The 13602-nt window shown below is 44.8% G+C and overlaps 1 protein-coding gene across 2 annotated transcripts in view; it reads left to right on the top strand.

The window, feature by feature from the left end:
- ST3GAL3 (ST3 beta-galactoside alpha-2,3-sialyltransferase 3) overlaps positions 1–13602 on the top strand; it is a 246338-nt gene that overhangs the window by 29437 nt on the left and 203299 nt on the right. For both annotated transcript variants that reach the window (XM_049774906.1, XM_049774905.1), the window contains exon 2: positions 7796–7940. In XM_049774906.1, the coding sequence (XP_049630863.1) occupies positions 7826–7940 (115 nt within the window). In that variant the 5' untranslated portion in view covers positions 7796–7825. The remainder of the gene's footprint in view (positions 1–7795; positions 7941–13602) is intronic.

Raw genomic sequence — 13602 nt, 5'->3', positions numbered from 1 at the left:
TAAACAAAAAAAGAATCTTGGGGGGAGATGAGCAGTGACATAAAAACACGTTTTATTTGGAAATTCTGAGGAAGAGGAGAGAGAATAAGAAAGGGAGAGAGAAATGTGCTCAAGAGAATATGAGCTTCTCTAAAGGTGGAAGGAGCTCCCATACACAACTCAGCATGAAAGTAGGAAAGTCCATATCTCAAGGAGAAATGAGAGTAACATGTGCATGCAGAGATCATGTTCATGGGCCCAGAGAGCACATGTGCACTTCTCTTTTAAGTTGGTTTATATAGGGTTTATCCCATCCTGACCATGTGAGGTTTTCTATCTAGGCTAAGAGTGCTTTTGTAGGAGCTAGAGCGATAGCACAGCATTAGGGCATTTGCCTTGTACATGGCCTACCCGGTATGTACACGGCCTACCCAGGATGAACCCCAGTCTGATTCCTGGCATCTCATATGGTCCCCCACGCCTGTCAGGAGTGATGTCTGAATGCAGAGCCAGGACTAATTTTTGAGCATCCCTGGGTGTAACTCAAAAACAAACAAACAAACAAAAAGTTCTATTGTAGTTGCCAGGGGAAAGGGTCAGGATCAGTAGATCTTTAACTTTCCTTTTCTGGCTTCTGTTCCTGCTGGAGCTTCTCTTATCAGGCCTTAGTTCTAGTACCCACAAGTTGTGGCCTGGTAATTTTAGGATTAATGACAAGAGTAACTTCTTTAAATTCCTTTTTTTTTTCCTTTTTGGGCCACATCTGGTGATGCTCAGGGGTTACTCTTGGCTATGCTCTCAGAAATTGCTCCTGGCTTGGGGGACCATATGGGATGCCAGGGGATGGAACCGGGGTCCATACTAGGTTAGCTTCTTCAAGGCAAATGCCCTACTGCTTGCACCACTGCTCTGGCCCCTAAATTCCATTTTTTTATTTTAATATGTCCCAATAACTTATTATATCCCATGAACTCATTGTCATGAGAGTAGATGTGGGAGGAGTCCTTCCCTGTCAACCTGCCTGCTTTAGTTATTTATTTGTTTTTGGGCCATACCCAGTGAAACTCGGGTTACTCCTGGCTCTGCATTCAGGAATTACTCCTGGTGGGCTCAGGGGATCATATGGGATGCTAGAGATTGAATGTAGATTGGCTGCATGCAAGGCAAATGCCCTATCTGCTTCAGTCTCTTGGGATAGTTTTTTAGAAGTAGTGTTATTGAAAAAAATGGTGCAGTGAAGGCATGTCCAGTTAATTTTCTTGGATGCTGCCAAATCCTCCTTCCTAAAAGATGAGTGTCTTTCTGCCCCCTCCACATACACAACCACTATAGTGAACATATTGTCAAAGCTTTGTTCTAGCAGTGGAATTTTATCTTTTTTAGGTCTTGAAATCTTTGGAAGTCTTTTTGTTGCTTTGTATCTTTTTTTTTTTTTTCTTTTGGTTTTTGGGCCACACCCGGTAACACTCAGGGGTTACTCCTGGCTATGTGCTCAGAAGTTGCTCCTGGCTTGGGGAACCATATGGGACACCGGGGGATCGAACCGCGGTCCGTCCAAGGCTAGCGCAGGCAAGGCAGGCACCTTACCTTTAGCGCCACCGCCCGGCCCATTGCTTTGTATCTTATCTACTTTTGGAAATCAGTTTTTTCTTAGTTGTACTTCTTCATTTGATGATCCTTTTCCTTAAAAGAAAAGACAGTGAGAGAGGTAATAGTGAGTTTAACCTTCTCATGATCATTTGTGGAGGGAACGGGCAAGTCTTTTGAATCTACCCCTATCCTGTGTCTACCAAAGCACCAATTTGTAGTCTATTGGATCCCCCTGTGATGCTGTTCCTGACCCACCTGGCAGATGGAATCCCCTCACTTAGAATGAGTATTCTAGCCCCTTCCTGCCACCCTTGCCATAAAGCCAGTGTTCCAGGGATTCTCTTTGAAGTAGAAGTTTCAGGATACTGCTCCAGAGATGGAGAAGGACAGCACAAAGAGGGACATCACCCCTCTATAATCAGAGGCCACTCACAGAGAGCTCTGGTTGAGAGATGTAAGGTCACTTTTATGACCCGTTGTTTTGCTCCCAAACATCCCCAATCTCCAATGTTTATGTTTCACTTTTCCCTGGCTTCTCAGGTCTCTGGTTGCTCATCCACAAAGTGCCCTGTCACTTCGCATGTATCCCAGTTCCTCTTGTCCTAGATAAGCATTGTTAGAATGGAATAAAATGTCTCTGGTCATCAGCGCTGGACCTGTTCCTGGTCATTAGCTGGGAGAACTTCCTTGATCCTGGATGTTTGGGAGGAGGGAAGCTGACCCTTGCCAGCAGGCAGGGTCGGCACAGTAGTCAGTGTGAGGATTAGGAGAAGTGGTAAATGATAGAGGCAAGACCTCTGAGTAACTCATCCTAGGAGCTGGGCAAAGACAAATGGGCAATAAATCATAAAGCTCTGCTAGAGCAGAGCAAAGCAGACTGACTGATCAGGAGCCAGACTGATCAGGTTTCTGGTGCAGAGTCTGGACGAGGTCACAGAAACAATTAGTAAATGTCCATGTGGAACTTTGTAAAATTATTATTTTTTTTTTTGGTTTTTGGGCCACAACCAGTGACACTCAGGGGCTATTCCTGGCTATGTGCTCAGAAATTGCTCCTAGCTTGGTGGGTGGGGGGACCATATGGATGCCAGGGGATTAAACCACAGTCCATCCGAGGCTAGTGCCAGCAAGACAGACCCCTTACCACTCCATGCCACCATTCCAGCCCCCTGTTTTTTGTTTGTTTGTTTTTGGTTTTTGGGTCACACACATCATTGCTCAGGAGTTACTCTCGGCTCTGTGCTCAAAAGTTGCTCCTGGCAGGCTCAGGGGACCGTATGGGATGCTGGAAACCCAGGAACTGGGGTCCGTCACGTGTTGCCCATGTGCAGGGCAAACACCTTACCTCTGTGCTACCACCCCAGCCCCAGGAAATTTGTAAAATTTGAAAACCAGTTACTCTAACAGAACTTGAAACAGAATGTACTAATCACTGATTATGTAGGTTATGCATTAAGCATTATGTAGGTTAGCAAGTGTTGTGTATGTTAGATGAGAAAATTGTTTCCATAAGTTGGTGTATCTTGTATCTAGCCTATATAAGTGCTGTGTGAACTGTGTGCATGGCTCTACCCATCTTGGCCTTACCAAGGTTGAGTTGCACACACATACTTAAAAGTGGCTCTCCTGCTAATCTGGCAATAGTTTGCAATATTTCATGGCAGATTTCTCTAGTATAGGGCCGTAACAATTCATAGAGAACATTGGGATTCAGGACAGAAAGAAATAGTACCAACACTTGGTCACTCTTCTAAAATAAAGAATTCTATAAAGTTTCTGAGAAATAGCCACCCTTGTTTATCAAAGGAACAAATTGGTAGAACATTTGGACAGTGAGATGGGAGTTAGACCTTTCACTAGGTAGGTGGGAGTGGACTATGAAACTGTTCCTGAAACTTTGTGGCAAACCAATAGTAAATCATTCAAGTTGTTCCAAAAATTAAAGATGGGGCGGAGGGATAGCACAGCAGTAGGACTTTAGCCTTGCATGCTGCAGACCCTGGACAGATCAGTGTTCGATACCGGGCAACACATATGGTTCCCCGAGCCCACCAGAGATGATTTCTGAGCGCAGAGCCAGGAATAACTCCTGAGTGCCACTGGGTATGGCCCAAAAACAAAAAATTAAGATTAAAATAAGGAGCACACACATTGGGGGTATAGTGGTAAAGATCAAGCTTTGCATATAGAAGGCCTAGAATTGATCCCTGGTATTACACAAAACAAACAAATAAGCTACTGGACCTGCCTTTTGTAGTCAGGATGTTTATACCTTTTTTCTTTTTTAATTGTTTTCACTAGGACACCTAGTATTTTGTGCTGCTGGGAATGCAAGTCTTTGATTTCTATCTCACAAGAGTTCCCTACGGGTGCATAATATTATATTCTTCCTGTTCTGTCCTCAATGATCCATGTTTCTCTGTGTCTGGTAACTGATTGCATCACCCAGGCGTCCTTGTCCTCTTGCTTCCAGATGTGAACAGCTGATTAGAGGGGTCAGAGGGATGCCCTCTTCCTGGTCCTTGTGGCTGTTATATTTTTCTTTCCTATTGACTCCCCTCTCTGTGAGTCTCTGGCCAGCTTTTGCTGGGCTCAAGATAAGCCACTTATCACCTTGTCTTTCCATATCATCATGAGAGGCACTTCCTGATATGGTGAGTCCTTTTTTTTTTTTGGCTTTTTTGGGTCACACCCAGCCACGCTCAGGAGTTACTCCTGGCTTTATGCTCAGAAATCCAGAAATTGCTCCTGGCAGGCTCTTTCGGGGGATCATATGGGATGCCGGGATTCAAACCACCTTATGCATGAAAGGCGAACGCTCTACCTCCGTGCTATCTCTCTGGCCCCATCCTTTGTGATTCCTTAATCCTCTTCTGGAGTGAGTAAGAATTCCCTTTGGGTAATGTGATTGTATGTGCTGTCTGTTTTGTGCCAACTCTAGCTGATACATAGTCTTCCCTCCCCTCCCCCCCAGGGTCACATACTGTGGTGCTCAGGGATTACTCTGGCTCCACATTCAGAAATTATTCCTGGCATTGCTTTGGGGATCATATGGGATACTGGGGATTGAATCTGGGTTGCCTGCATGCAGGGCAAATGCCCTACCTCCTGTACTATATATTGTTCCAGCACTGATACAGAATTTTTTTGGGGGGGGGGACCTCTCAGTGACGCTTAGGGGTTGCTCCTGGTTTTGTGCTCAGAAATCATTTCTGCTAGGCTTGGGGGACTATATGGGTTGCCAGGGATTGAACCCAGGTCTGTCCCAGGTTGGCCTGGTGAAAGGCAGACGCCCTACCACCTGTGCTATGGCTCTGACCTCAGAATTTTTTTTTGTCGTTGTTTGGTTTTTGGGTTACACCTGGCAGAACTCAGGAGTTATTCCTGGCTCTATGCTGAGAAATTGCTCCTGGCGGACTTGGGGGACCATATGGGATGTCGAGATTCGAATCACCATCCTTCTGCATGCAAGGCAAAAGTCCTACCTCCGCGCTATCTCTCTGGCCCCTGACCTCAGAATCTTTTTTTTTTGTTGTTGTTGTTGTTGTTTGGGCCACACCCGGCGGTGCTCAGAGGTTACTCCTGGCTATCTGCTCAGAAATAGCTCCTGGCAGGCACAGGGGACCATATTGGACTCCTCGAAGCAACCACCTTAGGTCCTGGATCGCCTGCTTGTGAGGCGAACACCACTGTGCTATCTCGCTGTGCTATCTCTCTAGCCCCAGACCTCAGAATCTTTAAATATGTTCATTTGGCTGTTACTTTAAGAGCAAGTGATAGTGGGGTGGAGAGAGCTCACTAAGCTGGGACATGAGCTCTATGTGGGAGAGGCCTGGGTTTAGTTCCTGGTACTGCCTGATTCCCTGAGCATTGCCAAGAGTATTTTCTGGACATCACAAGGCAAAAAAGAAAAGAGTTCAGGAATAAAAATTAATGGCTTAGGTAGGATATGAATGTTACAAATTTCAGTAGATACCTTCAAATTGCTTTGAAAGAGCTTACATTTCTACATTCTGTATGGTTTTTTGAGAGGGAGGGTTTGGGTCACACCCGGCAGCACTCAGGGGGTCACTCCTTGCTCTATGCTCAGAAATCACTCCTGGCAGGCTCAGGGGACCATATGGGTTCAAACCAATGACCTGCATGAAAGGTCAGTGCCTCCATGCTATCTCTCTGGCCCATGTTTTTTCTTTTTTAATTACCAGCTTACATTTCTACATTGTGTGTGTGTGTGTGTGTGTGTGTGTGTGTGTGTGTTTGTTTTTAATTAAGGAACTAGAGGGGACAGAGTGATAGCGCAGCGGTAGGGCATTTGCTTTGCACAAAGCTGACCCAGGATAGACTTTGGTTCAATCCCCGGCATCCCATATAGTCTCTCAAGCCAGGAGTGATTTCTGAGTGCATAGCCAGGAGTAATCCCTGAGTGTCATTGGGTGTGGCCCCAAAACCAAAACCAAAAAAATTAAGGAACTAGAGGCAATAAATATGACTTATAACAAATAAATTCCAGAAGTGTATAAAGGAAAAAGTGCTTCTTGTGATCCACCCCTTTTCCTCAAAGTAACCACATCAACAATTAAACTTCCATCATCCTTTTTACTTTATTTTTATTGAATGGGGGGTTGTGTCCACCTGGTGGTGCTCAGGGACTGCTCAGGATTCTGTGCGTGGAGGTTGTTTGTGGCTCTGCTCTGGGGATCTGTGGTGTTATGGATCAAACCCAGCCTTCTAAAGTTCCCAAGTACAACCACGTTTGGTGAATAATAGAAGAACGTGTAGGGAATACGACACAGATGAGACTGGCAGAAGCAAGAAGTGGCTGCAGAGTAAATAGGGGCACAGTTAGAAGCTGCTACAACTGAGGGAACAACTACTTGTTTCTAAAGAAATTGAGACTTGAGAGTGAAAAGTGTTATTAGGCAGAATGGCCTCCCAAAGATGTTTATGCCCAAATACCTGGGATCTGTAAAGATGTTACTTTACATACAGATGGGACTTTAATGGCATCAGAGCAATAGCACAGTGGGTATGGCCCAAGCTTTGCATGGAGCAGGCCAGGATTTTGATACCCGACATCCCATATTATTCCCCAAGTACCACCAGGAGTGATCTCTGAGTGCAGAGCTATGAGTAATCCCTGACTATTGCCAGGTGTGCTCTCCAAACAAAGAAGGAAAAAAGGAAGGGACTTTACAGTTGAGATTATGTTTAGGACCTTAATGTGAGGGGCAGCCTAGACTGTGCAGGTGGGTCTACTCTAATTAGAAGAGCCTGAAAATCAGAAGTTTGTTTGGAAGCAAGACCAAGATAGGCTGGAGGGGAGAAGTTGGAGAGACCCTGAGCAGGAGGAATTTAGGGCTCCATGACCTAAGGGAGGGCACACAGAAATCAGGAAGGAATTAGAAGCAAGGGCTGGGCAGGTGGCCATTTCTAGGTCTTAGCCTCACAGCTACTGAAGACTGACGTGGCCAGAGCCTGAATGAGCCAGCAGTGGATCTGTCACCAGAGACCTGTGAAGGGAATCCATCCCTGCTGGAGAATGGGGCCTTCTGGACTCTCAAGATCAAACTCCTAGAGTTTCAACCTGCTGTGGTGGTGGTACTTTGTGACAGCAGCAGGAGAAAAAAAATTTTTTTTTTTTTTTTTTTTTTTTTTTTGGTTTTTGGGTCACACCCAGTAGCACTCGGGGGTTACTCCTAACTCTATGCTTAGAAATCGCTCCTGGCAGGCTCGGGGGACCATATGGGATGCCAGGATTCGAACCACCATCCTTTTGCATGCAAGGCAAACGCCTTACATCCATGCTATCTCTCCAGCCCCCAAGCAGGAGAACATTAAGCCTATTCCATCACATTATGTTATGTAAAAAAAGGTTTGGGAGAGTGCAGCCATGTGGCTGGGCGGGTTTGGGCCACACTGAGGGTAGTTGGCTGGAAGACATTTATGTGGGAGATGGCAATTGTCCAGAGTTGGCCATTGCTGAAGGATAGAAATAAGGCTAGAGAAGGCTCAGGGTGGGTGAGTGCTGACTTGCCCTTTGGAAGCACTTTTTGAGACAAGGGCAGGCAGGTTGGAGGAAGCCCTGGCATGAACTAGAGGGGATTTTTGGTGATTCTTCATTTGGAAAGGCTCTAGAAATATTTACTTTTAAGGTACAGTTTATTAATAAGATGATTGCTTTATATTTTAAGGCCTAATTAAACTTTTTATTTTTTTTATTTTTTAGGTCATGTAGGGAATTGTGAACCATGTGAAGATGGGCCTCTTGGTATTCGTGCGCAATCTGCTGCTAGCCCTCTGCCTTTTCCTGGTCCTAGGATTCCTTTATTATTCGGCGTGGAAGTTGCATTTACTCCAGTGGGAGGACTCCAGTAAGTGCCTTGGGAAAGCCCTGTGGACTAGCTTTCGGGGTGCTTATGGCTGTGACGCCCTCAGATTCTTCAGAGAGGGACTGGAGTTAGGGTCCACTTCTGGGCACAGGCCAGGGGTTTTTCTGCTACTATAAGTTGTGCTAGCTTGAGACAGCCAAGTATTTTGTGAAAACTGCATGCCATGGAAAATCCCAATGTGAAAACCTAGTGAAAATGTGCTGTTGCTTCAAGAAAGCCCAAATTCTGCCAGTCTGTGGCTGCTCTCAAACATGTATTTTGGTTTTTCGGGTTGATTACCTTTGTGTAGCTTTCTCTGCTTTATCTATAGGGTTTGGGATTGATGCTGTTTTTATTTCGCCCATAACATTCATCTTTGTCTTTTCTGTGACTTTTTAGCTTTTTCATTTTGCTTTGTTTTCCTGAATGGAACTTTGGTTGCCTGGTCTTTTTAGCCCAGACTGAACCCAGCTTCTCCACCTAACCTGCACCCCAGGCCCTACCTTGCATTAGGTCCTTAGATGTCTTGCATTAGTGTTTCTATGGAGAAGTACTTTTTGCACCTCTCACACTGGGTTGGATTCACCCCTGTTGCTTGCGTTGGATTTTAGGTCTGTAGTTGAAGGCCTTGTTGAGGGACTCTGACCTCTGTGTGGCTTCTTGGCTATAGCTTGACAAGGAGTAGCTGCAAGTCATGAGCGTATGCGCCTTTGGATGTGTGTTTATATGTGTGTGTGTGTGTGTGTGTGTGTGTGTGTGTGTGTGTGTGTGTGTGTGTGTCTACTGCAGATTGAACTATAAGGCATGTGAAGCATACAATCATTCTGGTTCTTTTATCTGACAGCTGTCTGAAGGTGGTATCAGAAATACTGGGCTGCCCTTTCTGATTCTCAGTGGGAATGTTTTCTCTACAGTGGTAGTTTTTTAGATATCTGTTTGAAGTTACAGGAGTAGATGATCTCTAGACATAAGGTTAAAATGAGTCAGGAAGAGCTGGAAGAGGCAGTTGGTAGTTGACCTATTGCTGCATTTAAAACCCTGCACTTGATCTTAGCCAAAAAGCCAAGAAGGTGATGCTGCCTTGAAATCTTGCCACAAGAGCTATTCATAGCAAGAGCTCATGTATTTCTCATGTGGCCCAAACAGCTGAGGCTATTTCAAACCAAAAAAAATTTTATACCATATCTATTGTGCTCGGACCACATCTGGTGACATTCAGGGGACTGTATGCCATGCTTGGATTTGGACCAGTCTCAGTCATGTGCTAAGTACAGGCGTTACCTTTGTATTATCTCCTTGTTCCTCCCCTCACTTATTAATTTTTTTGAGGGAAAGTCTCCCAAGTGCTACTTAAGAGACTGTACCTCTTGACCCTGACAATCTAGTTTTTGCTGTTATTGGGGTCACACCCAGTGATACTCTGGGCTTACTCTTGGCTCAGCACTCAGGAATCATTTCTGAAGAGACTGAGGGACTGGGGTGTACCTTAGGGGCCAGCTATCTTTCCAGGTTTCTAGGTTGGATATCTTTCCAACCTTTGCCAACCTAGCTTAAAAGTGAAGGAAATGCCTGTAGATGAGAGGACTAAGTGCAGTGTAGGATGCTATAGGGGCGGGCTGTGTGCCGAATGATAAGGCTCGTAGATGCTCATGAAATAGATATACTTAAATATATCTAGGGGCTGGGGGTTCATTTCTCTTATGAGCTGTTGACCTGTAGAAAATATAACCAGGACTAAGTAATATTTTCCAGAGAGATCGGGAAGGAAATTAACTTTGCGGGAGAAACCTGTTGTATGTCAGGTCTTAATCTAGACAGTTCACAAATTTAATTTAATTTGCTTTCTACTACAACCATGTGAAGATGCTTTTATTATCCCTATTTTCCAGTTGAGCAAACTGCAATATTTAGTTTAATTAGTTACTATAGTAACACAGCTGATTATTAGAACTGGAATTGAATTCTCATATTTTCTGCCCTTAAAACCTATATGTTAACTATGTTATTGAGAAAGTATAATAAATAGTAAAGATAGGATTTAGTTTTGAATTCTAGTAATTAGAAAGAGAGAGGGGCAGAGAAATAGCACAGCAGTAAGATGTTTGACTTGCATGCAGCCGATCCATAACAAATGGTGGTTCGAATCCCTGCATCCTATATATGGTCCCCTGAGCCAGGAGCGATTTCTGAGCACAGAGCCAGGTGTGACCCATGAGTGCCCCCGGCTGTGACACAAAACAAAAAACAAAAACAAAAACAAAAAAAAAGGAGAGAAGATAGGCTCAGAGATAATTTAGAAGAGTGGTTGAGGATGTAGGAAGGAAGAAATGCCAGAGCAGGGAGGTCTGTGCACTCTGGACCAGTGCTGGGCTCTTTTGGGGGAAGCTTAGGAGTTCAGTGCTTCCACAGGGTCTCAGTTTTAGGGGCTCCCAGGTTTGTGAGATATCTCTAGGTGCTTGACTTGATTTATTAAGTAAGTACTGGAGAAAGATCCTGTTGGGTATCTGGCAGGGAAAAGGGAAACAAATGACTTTAAATATGCTAGGGTACCACATATAGTTTCCTGAGCCTGCTTGGTGTGACTGCAGAGCACAGAGCCAGGAGTGAGCTCTGAGAGCTGCTGGATGTGGCTCTAAAAGTCAACTCAAAACAGCAAAATGTAAATATAAAGCCAGGGGGATGGCTCAAAGGCCATGCCAGAGACCAGTTTCCTGGCACTGCGTGGTCTCCTGAGCATTGCTGGCACAACCATTAGGAATAGCAGTGCAGGGCCCGGAGAGATAGCACAGTGGCATTTGCCTTGCAAGCAGCCGATCCAGGACCAAAGGTGGTTGGTTCGAATCCCGGTGTCCCATATGGTCCCCCGTGCCTGCCAGGAGCTATTTCTGAGCAGACAGCCAGGAGTAACCCCTGAGCAATGCCGGGTGTGACCCAAAAACCAAAAAAAAAAAAAAAAAAAAAAAAAGGAATAGCAGTGCACTGCACTGGGAGAATCCCCTGAACACTGACAGGTGTGAAGTAAAAACCAGCGGAAAGAAAAAAAGAGTAAAGGGAGAATGATGCACTATTTTGCACCAGAGAGAGAGCCCAATGGGCTAGGTGCATCTCTTGCATTTGGGAGGCCTGGTTCAATCTTTGCATGGTTTCCTAAGTACCTTTGAAGTCGTGAATAATCCTGAAGTACCATTGGGTATGATTCAACAACCCACTCCCCCAAAGGATATTCTGCTCACACTAATCAAAAACAACCAGAGGTGACTATTAATCTGTGATCTGTGATAAAGAAGGGCATTGCATAGTGATACAAAGAGGTCAGTTCTCTAAGAAAACTTGAGACTTTTTAACAGACTTGCATCAAAAAAGAGCGCCCAAACTGTGTGATTTAAAAACTAATAGAATTGCAAAAGAAAGTTAGATGAATCTTGTGTTGAGCGTCAATCCTTCTCTGAGAAATGGACAGATCTAGAGGCAGAAATTATGGTCTAGTCAGACACTGCAGCAACAATTGTTAGACTGGATCTGTAGCCAGAGGCAGGCGTAAGTGGCTTCACAAACTCACTTAATCTCCAAATAGAGATAAAGTACACATACATTCTTGACTCCAACACTTAGTTTTTCATTAACTTTTGGGGGGTGGGGCTCCCTAAGCAATGCACAGGGTCCCAAAGGGACACTTCCTAGCAATAATATTTGGACATTTGGGCCAGATGGTTTAGTGCTAATACCCAGCAATGTGATGGGACTGGGGGCCAACAGGACCCTCTGGCAGGACTCAGGGAATTCTAGGACCACAGCCAGTGATGTTTGGGTGGAAGATCATGCATTGCTGGAACTGTATGCATTCAATACCTCTGCCTTTGAGCCCTTAATTCTGAACAATATTCAAATTATTGCTAGACCAGAGTGATAGTGCAGTGGATAGGGTCACTTGCCTTGTACACGGCCAACTCGAATTCACTGTATCCCATATAATCCCCTGAGTCTTCTAAGTCTTCTGAGTATTCCTAAGTGCAGAGCAGGAGTAAGCTCTGTGCACCACCAGGTGTGGCCCCCAAAACAAACCAAAACCAAACCAAAACAAAAACACGCCACATATACTAAAGATCATAACAAGAGAGTTTATAAAATATGTATAATTTGGGGCTAGAGATATAGCACAGCAGTAGGGCATTTGCTTTGCATGTGGCCAACCCAGGACGGACCTGGGTTCGATTCCCAGCATCCCATATAGTCCCCCGAGCCTGCCAGGAGTGATTTCTGAGCACAGAGCCAGGAGTAACCCCTGAGCACCGCCAGGTGTGGCTCCAAAACCACAAAAAAATGTATAATTTATCTGATGATTGTAGAGATTGCCATTGTAGCAAGTAAAGCTGGGTTTTATCTGATATCAGTAGAAATAAAAATTGAATCTTACTTAAGATATAGAAGTTAAAGCACTTGCCTTGTATGCAGCTGACTCTGCCCCTCTCGATCCCTGGCACAATGGTTTCCCAAATGCTATAGGTGTGATCAATCCCTGAGCAAGCCCCATGCACTCCTGGATTTGCCCCAAAAGTATACACATATATATTTGGTTTGGGGGCAACATCCTGGGTGCTAAAGGGATGATTTCTGGCTCTGCACTCAGGGATCATATCTGGTGAGCTCAAGGCACCACATGGGGTGTCGGATATTGAACCTGGATATGTGAACCTAGATATTGAACCTAGCTATGTGCAGTACAAGTGCCCTACACACTATTATCGCTCCAGCCCTTTACACATTATATATACATTTATTTTAAATTGAGATACAGTGATTAAAAAATTATTCACAGTCAAATTTGAAGTGTTCATTTTCCCAACACCAATCCCATCACCAAACATACTGGGTATCACTCCTGGCCAGATGAAGGAGACCATATGGGGTGCAAGGGATCAAATTTGAGTAGGCTATATACAAGGCGAGTACCCTGCCTCTGTGCTGTTGTTGCTCTGATTCTGCTTTTTGTTATTGTTATTGCTTTCTTTGGGTTTTGGGCCACACCTGGCAGTGTTCAGGGGTTACTCCTGGCTCTGCACTTGGGTCATTCCTGGTGATGCTGGGGGGGCAATATGGGATGCTGGAGTAGATATCTAATTTAGGTTGGCTGTATGTAAGGCAAATGTTCTACCCATTCTACTACTCTCTGGCCCCTACATTTAGTTTTTAAGTGACTGTAACTTTAAAATGAGAAGGGACTGAGGATGTGACCAAATGTTGGAGCACATACTTTACATGTGTAAACCCCTAGCACTGAGGAAAAAAAAAAAACCGGGAAGCCAGTAGTTCTTGCCTTTGGCTTAGGGTTGCTTGACTTTTAATGCATCAAGCTGACTTTCCTCCAGAAACAGTTCTAAAATTGCATGAAAGAAGTGATAAAGCAGTTGTGAAGCAGTAGGCAATAGGCAGGTTGCATTTCAGTCCTGGGAGAAGGACTATTCATGGGGGGAACTAAGGCTTCCCAGTTCTCACTTTCCAACCCTGTTCAGAGGGTTAGAATCTGCTGTGGTGGTCACAGACATCCCAGTTGAGGCTAGAGTTTTTGGAATCTGTGCTGTGGGTCATGGCTCACTCAGTAGGAGAATAGAGCTTGGCTTTCACGTAGGGGTTTGCCGTGTGTGTGTGTGTGTGTGTGTGTGTGTGT

The sequence above is a fragment of the Suncus etruscus genome, chromosome 6 (assembly GCF_024139225.1).
Source record: "Suncus etruscus isolate mSunEtr1 chromosome 6, mSunEtr1.pri.cur, whole genome shotgun sequence".
NCBI classification, from domain to species: domain Eukaryota; kingdom Metazoa; phylum Chordata; class Mammalia; order Eulipotyphla; family Soricidae; genus Suncus; species Suncus etruscus.
The sequence above is the reverse complement of the archived record's forward strand: the minus strand, read 5'-3'. Positions and strand labels throughout refer to the sequence as shown.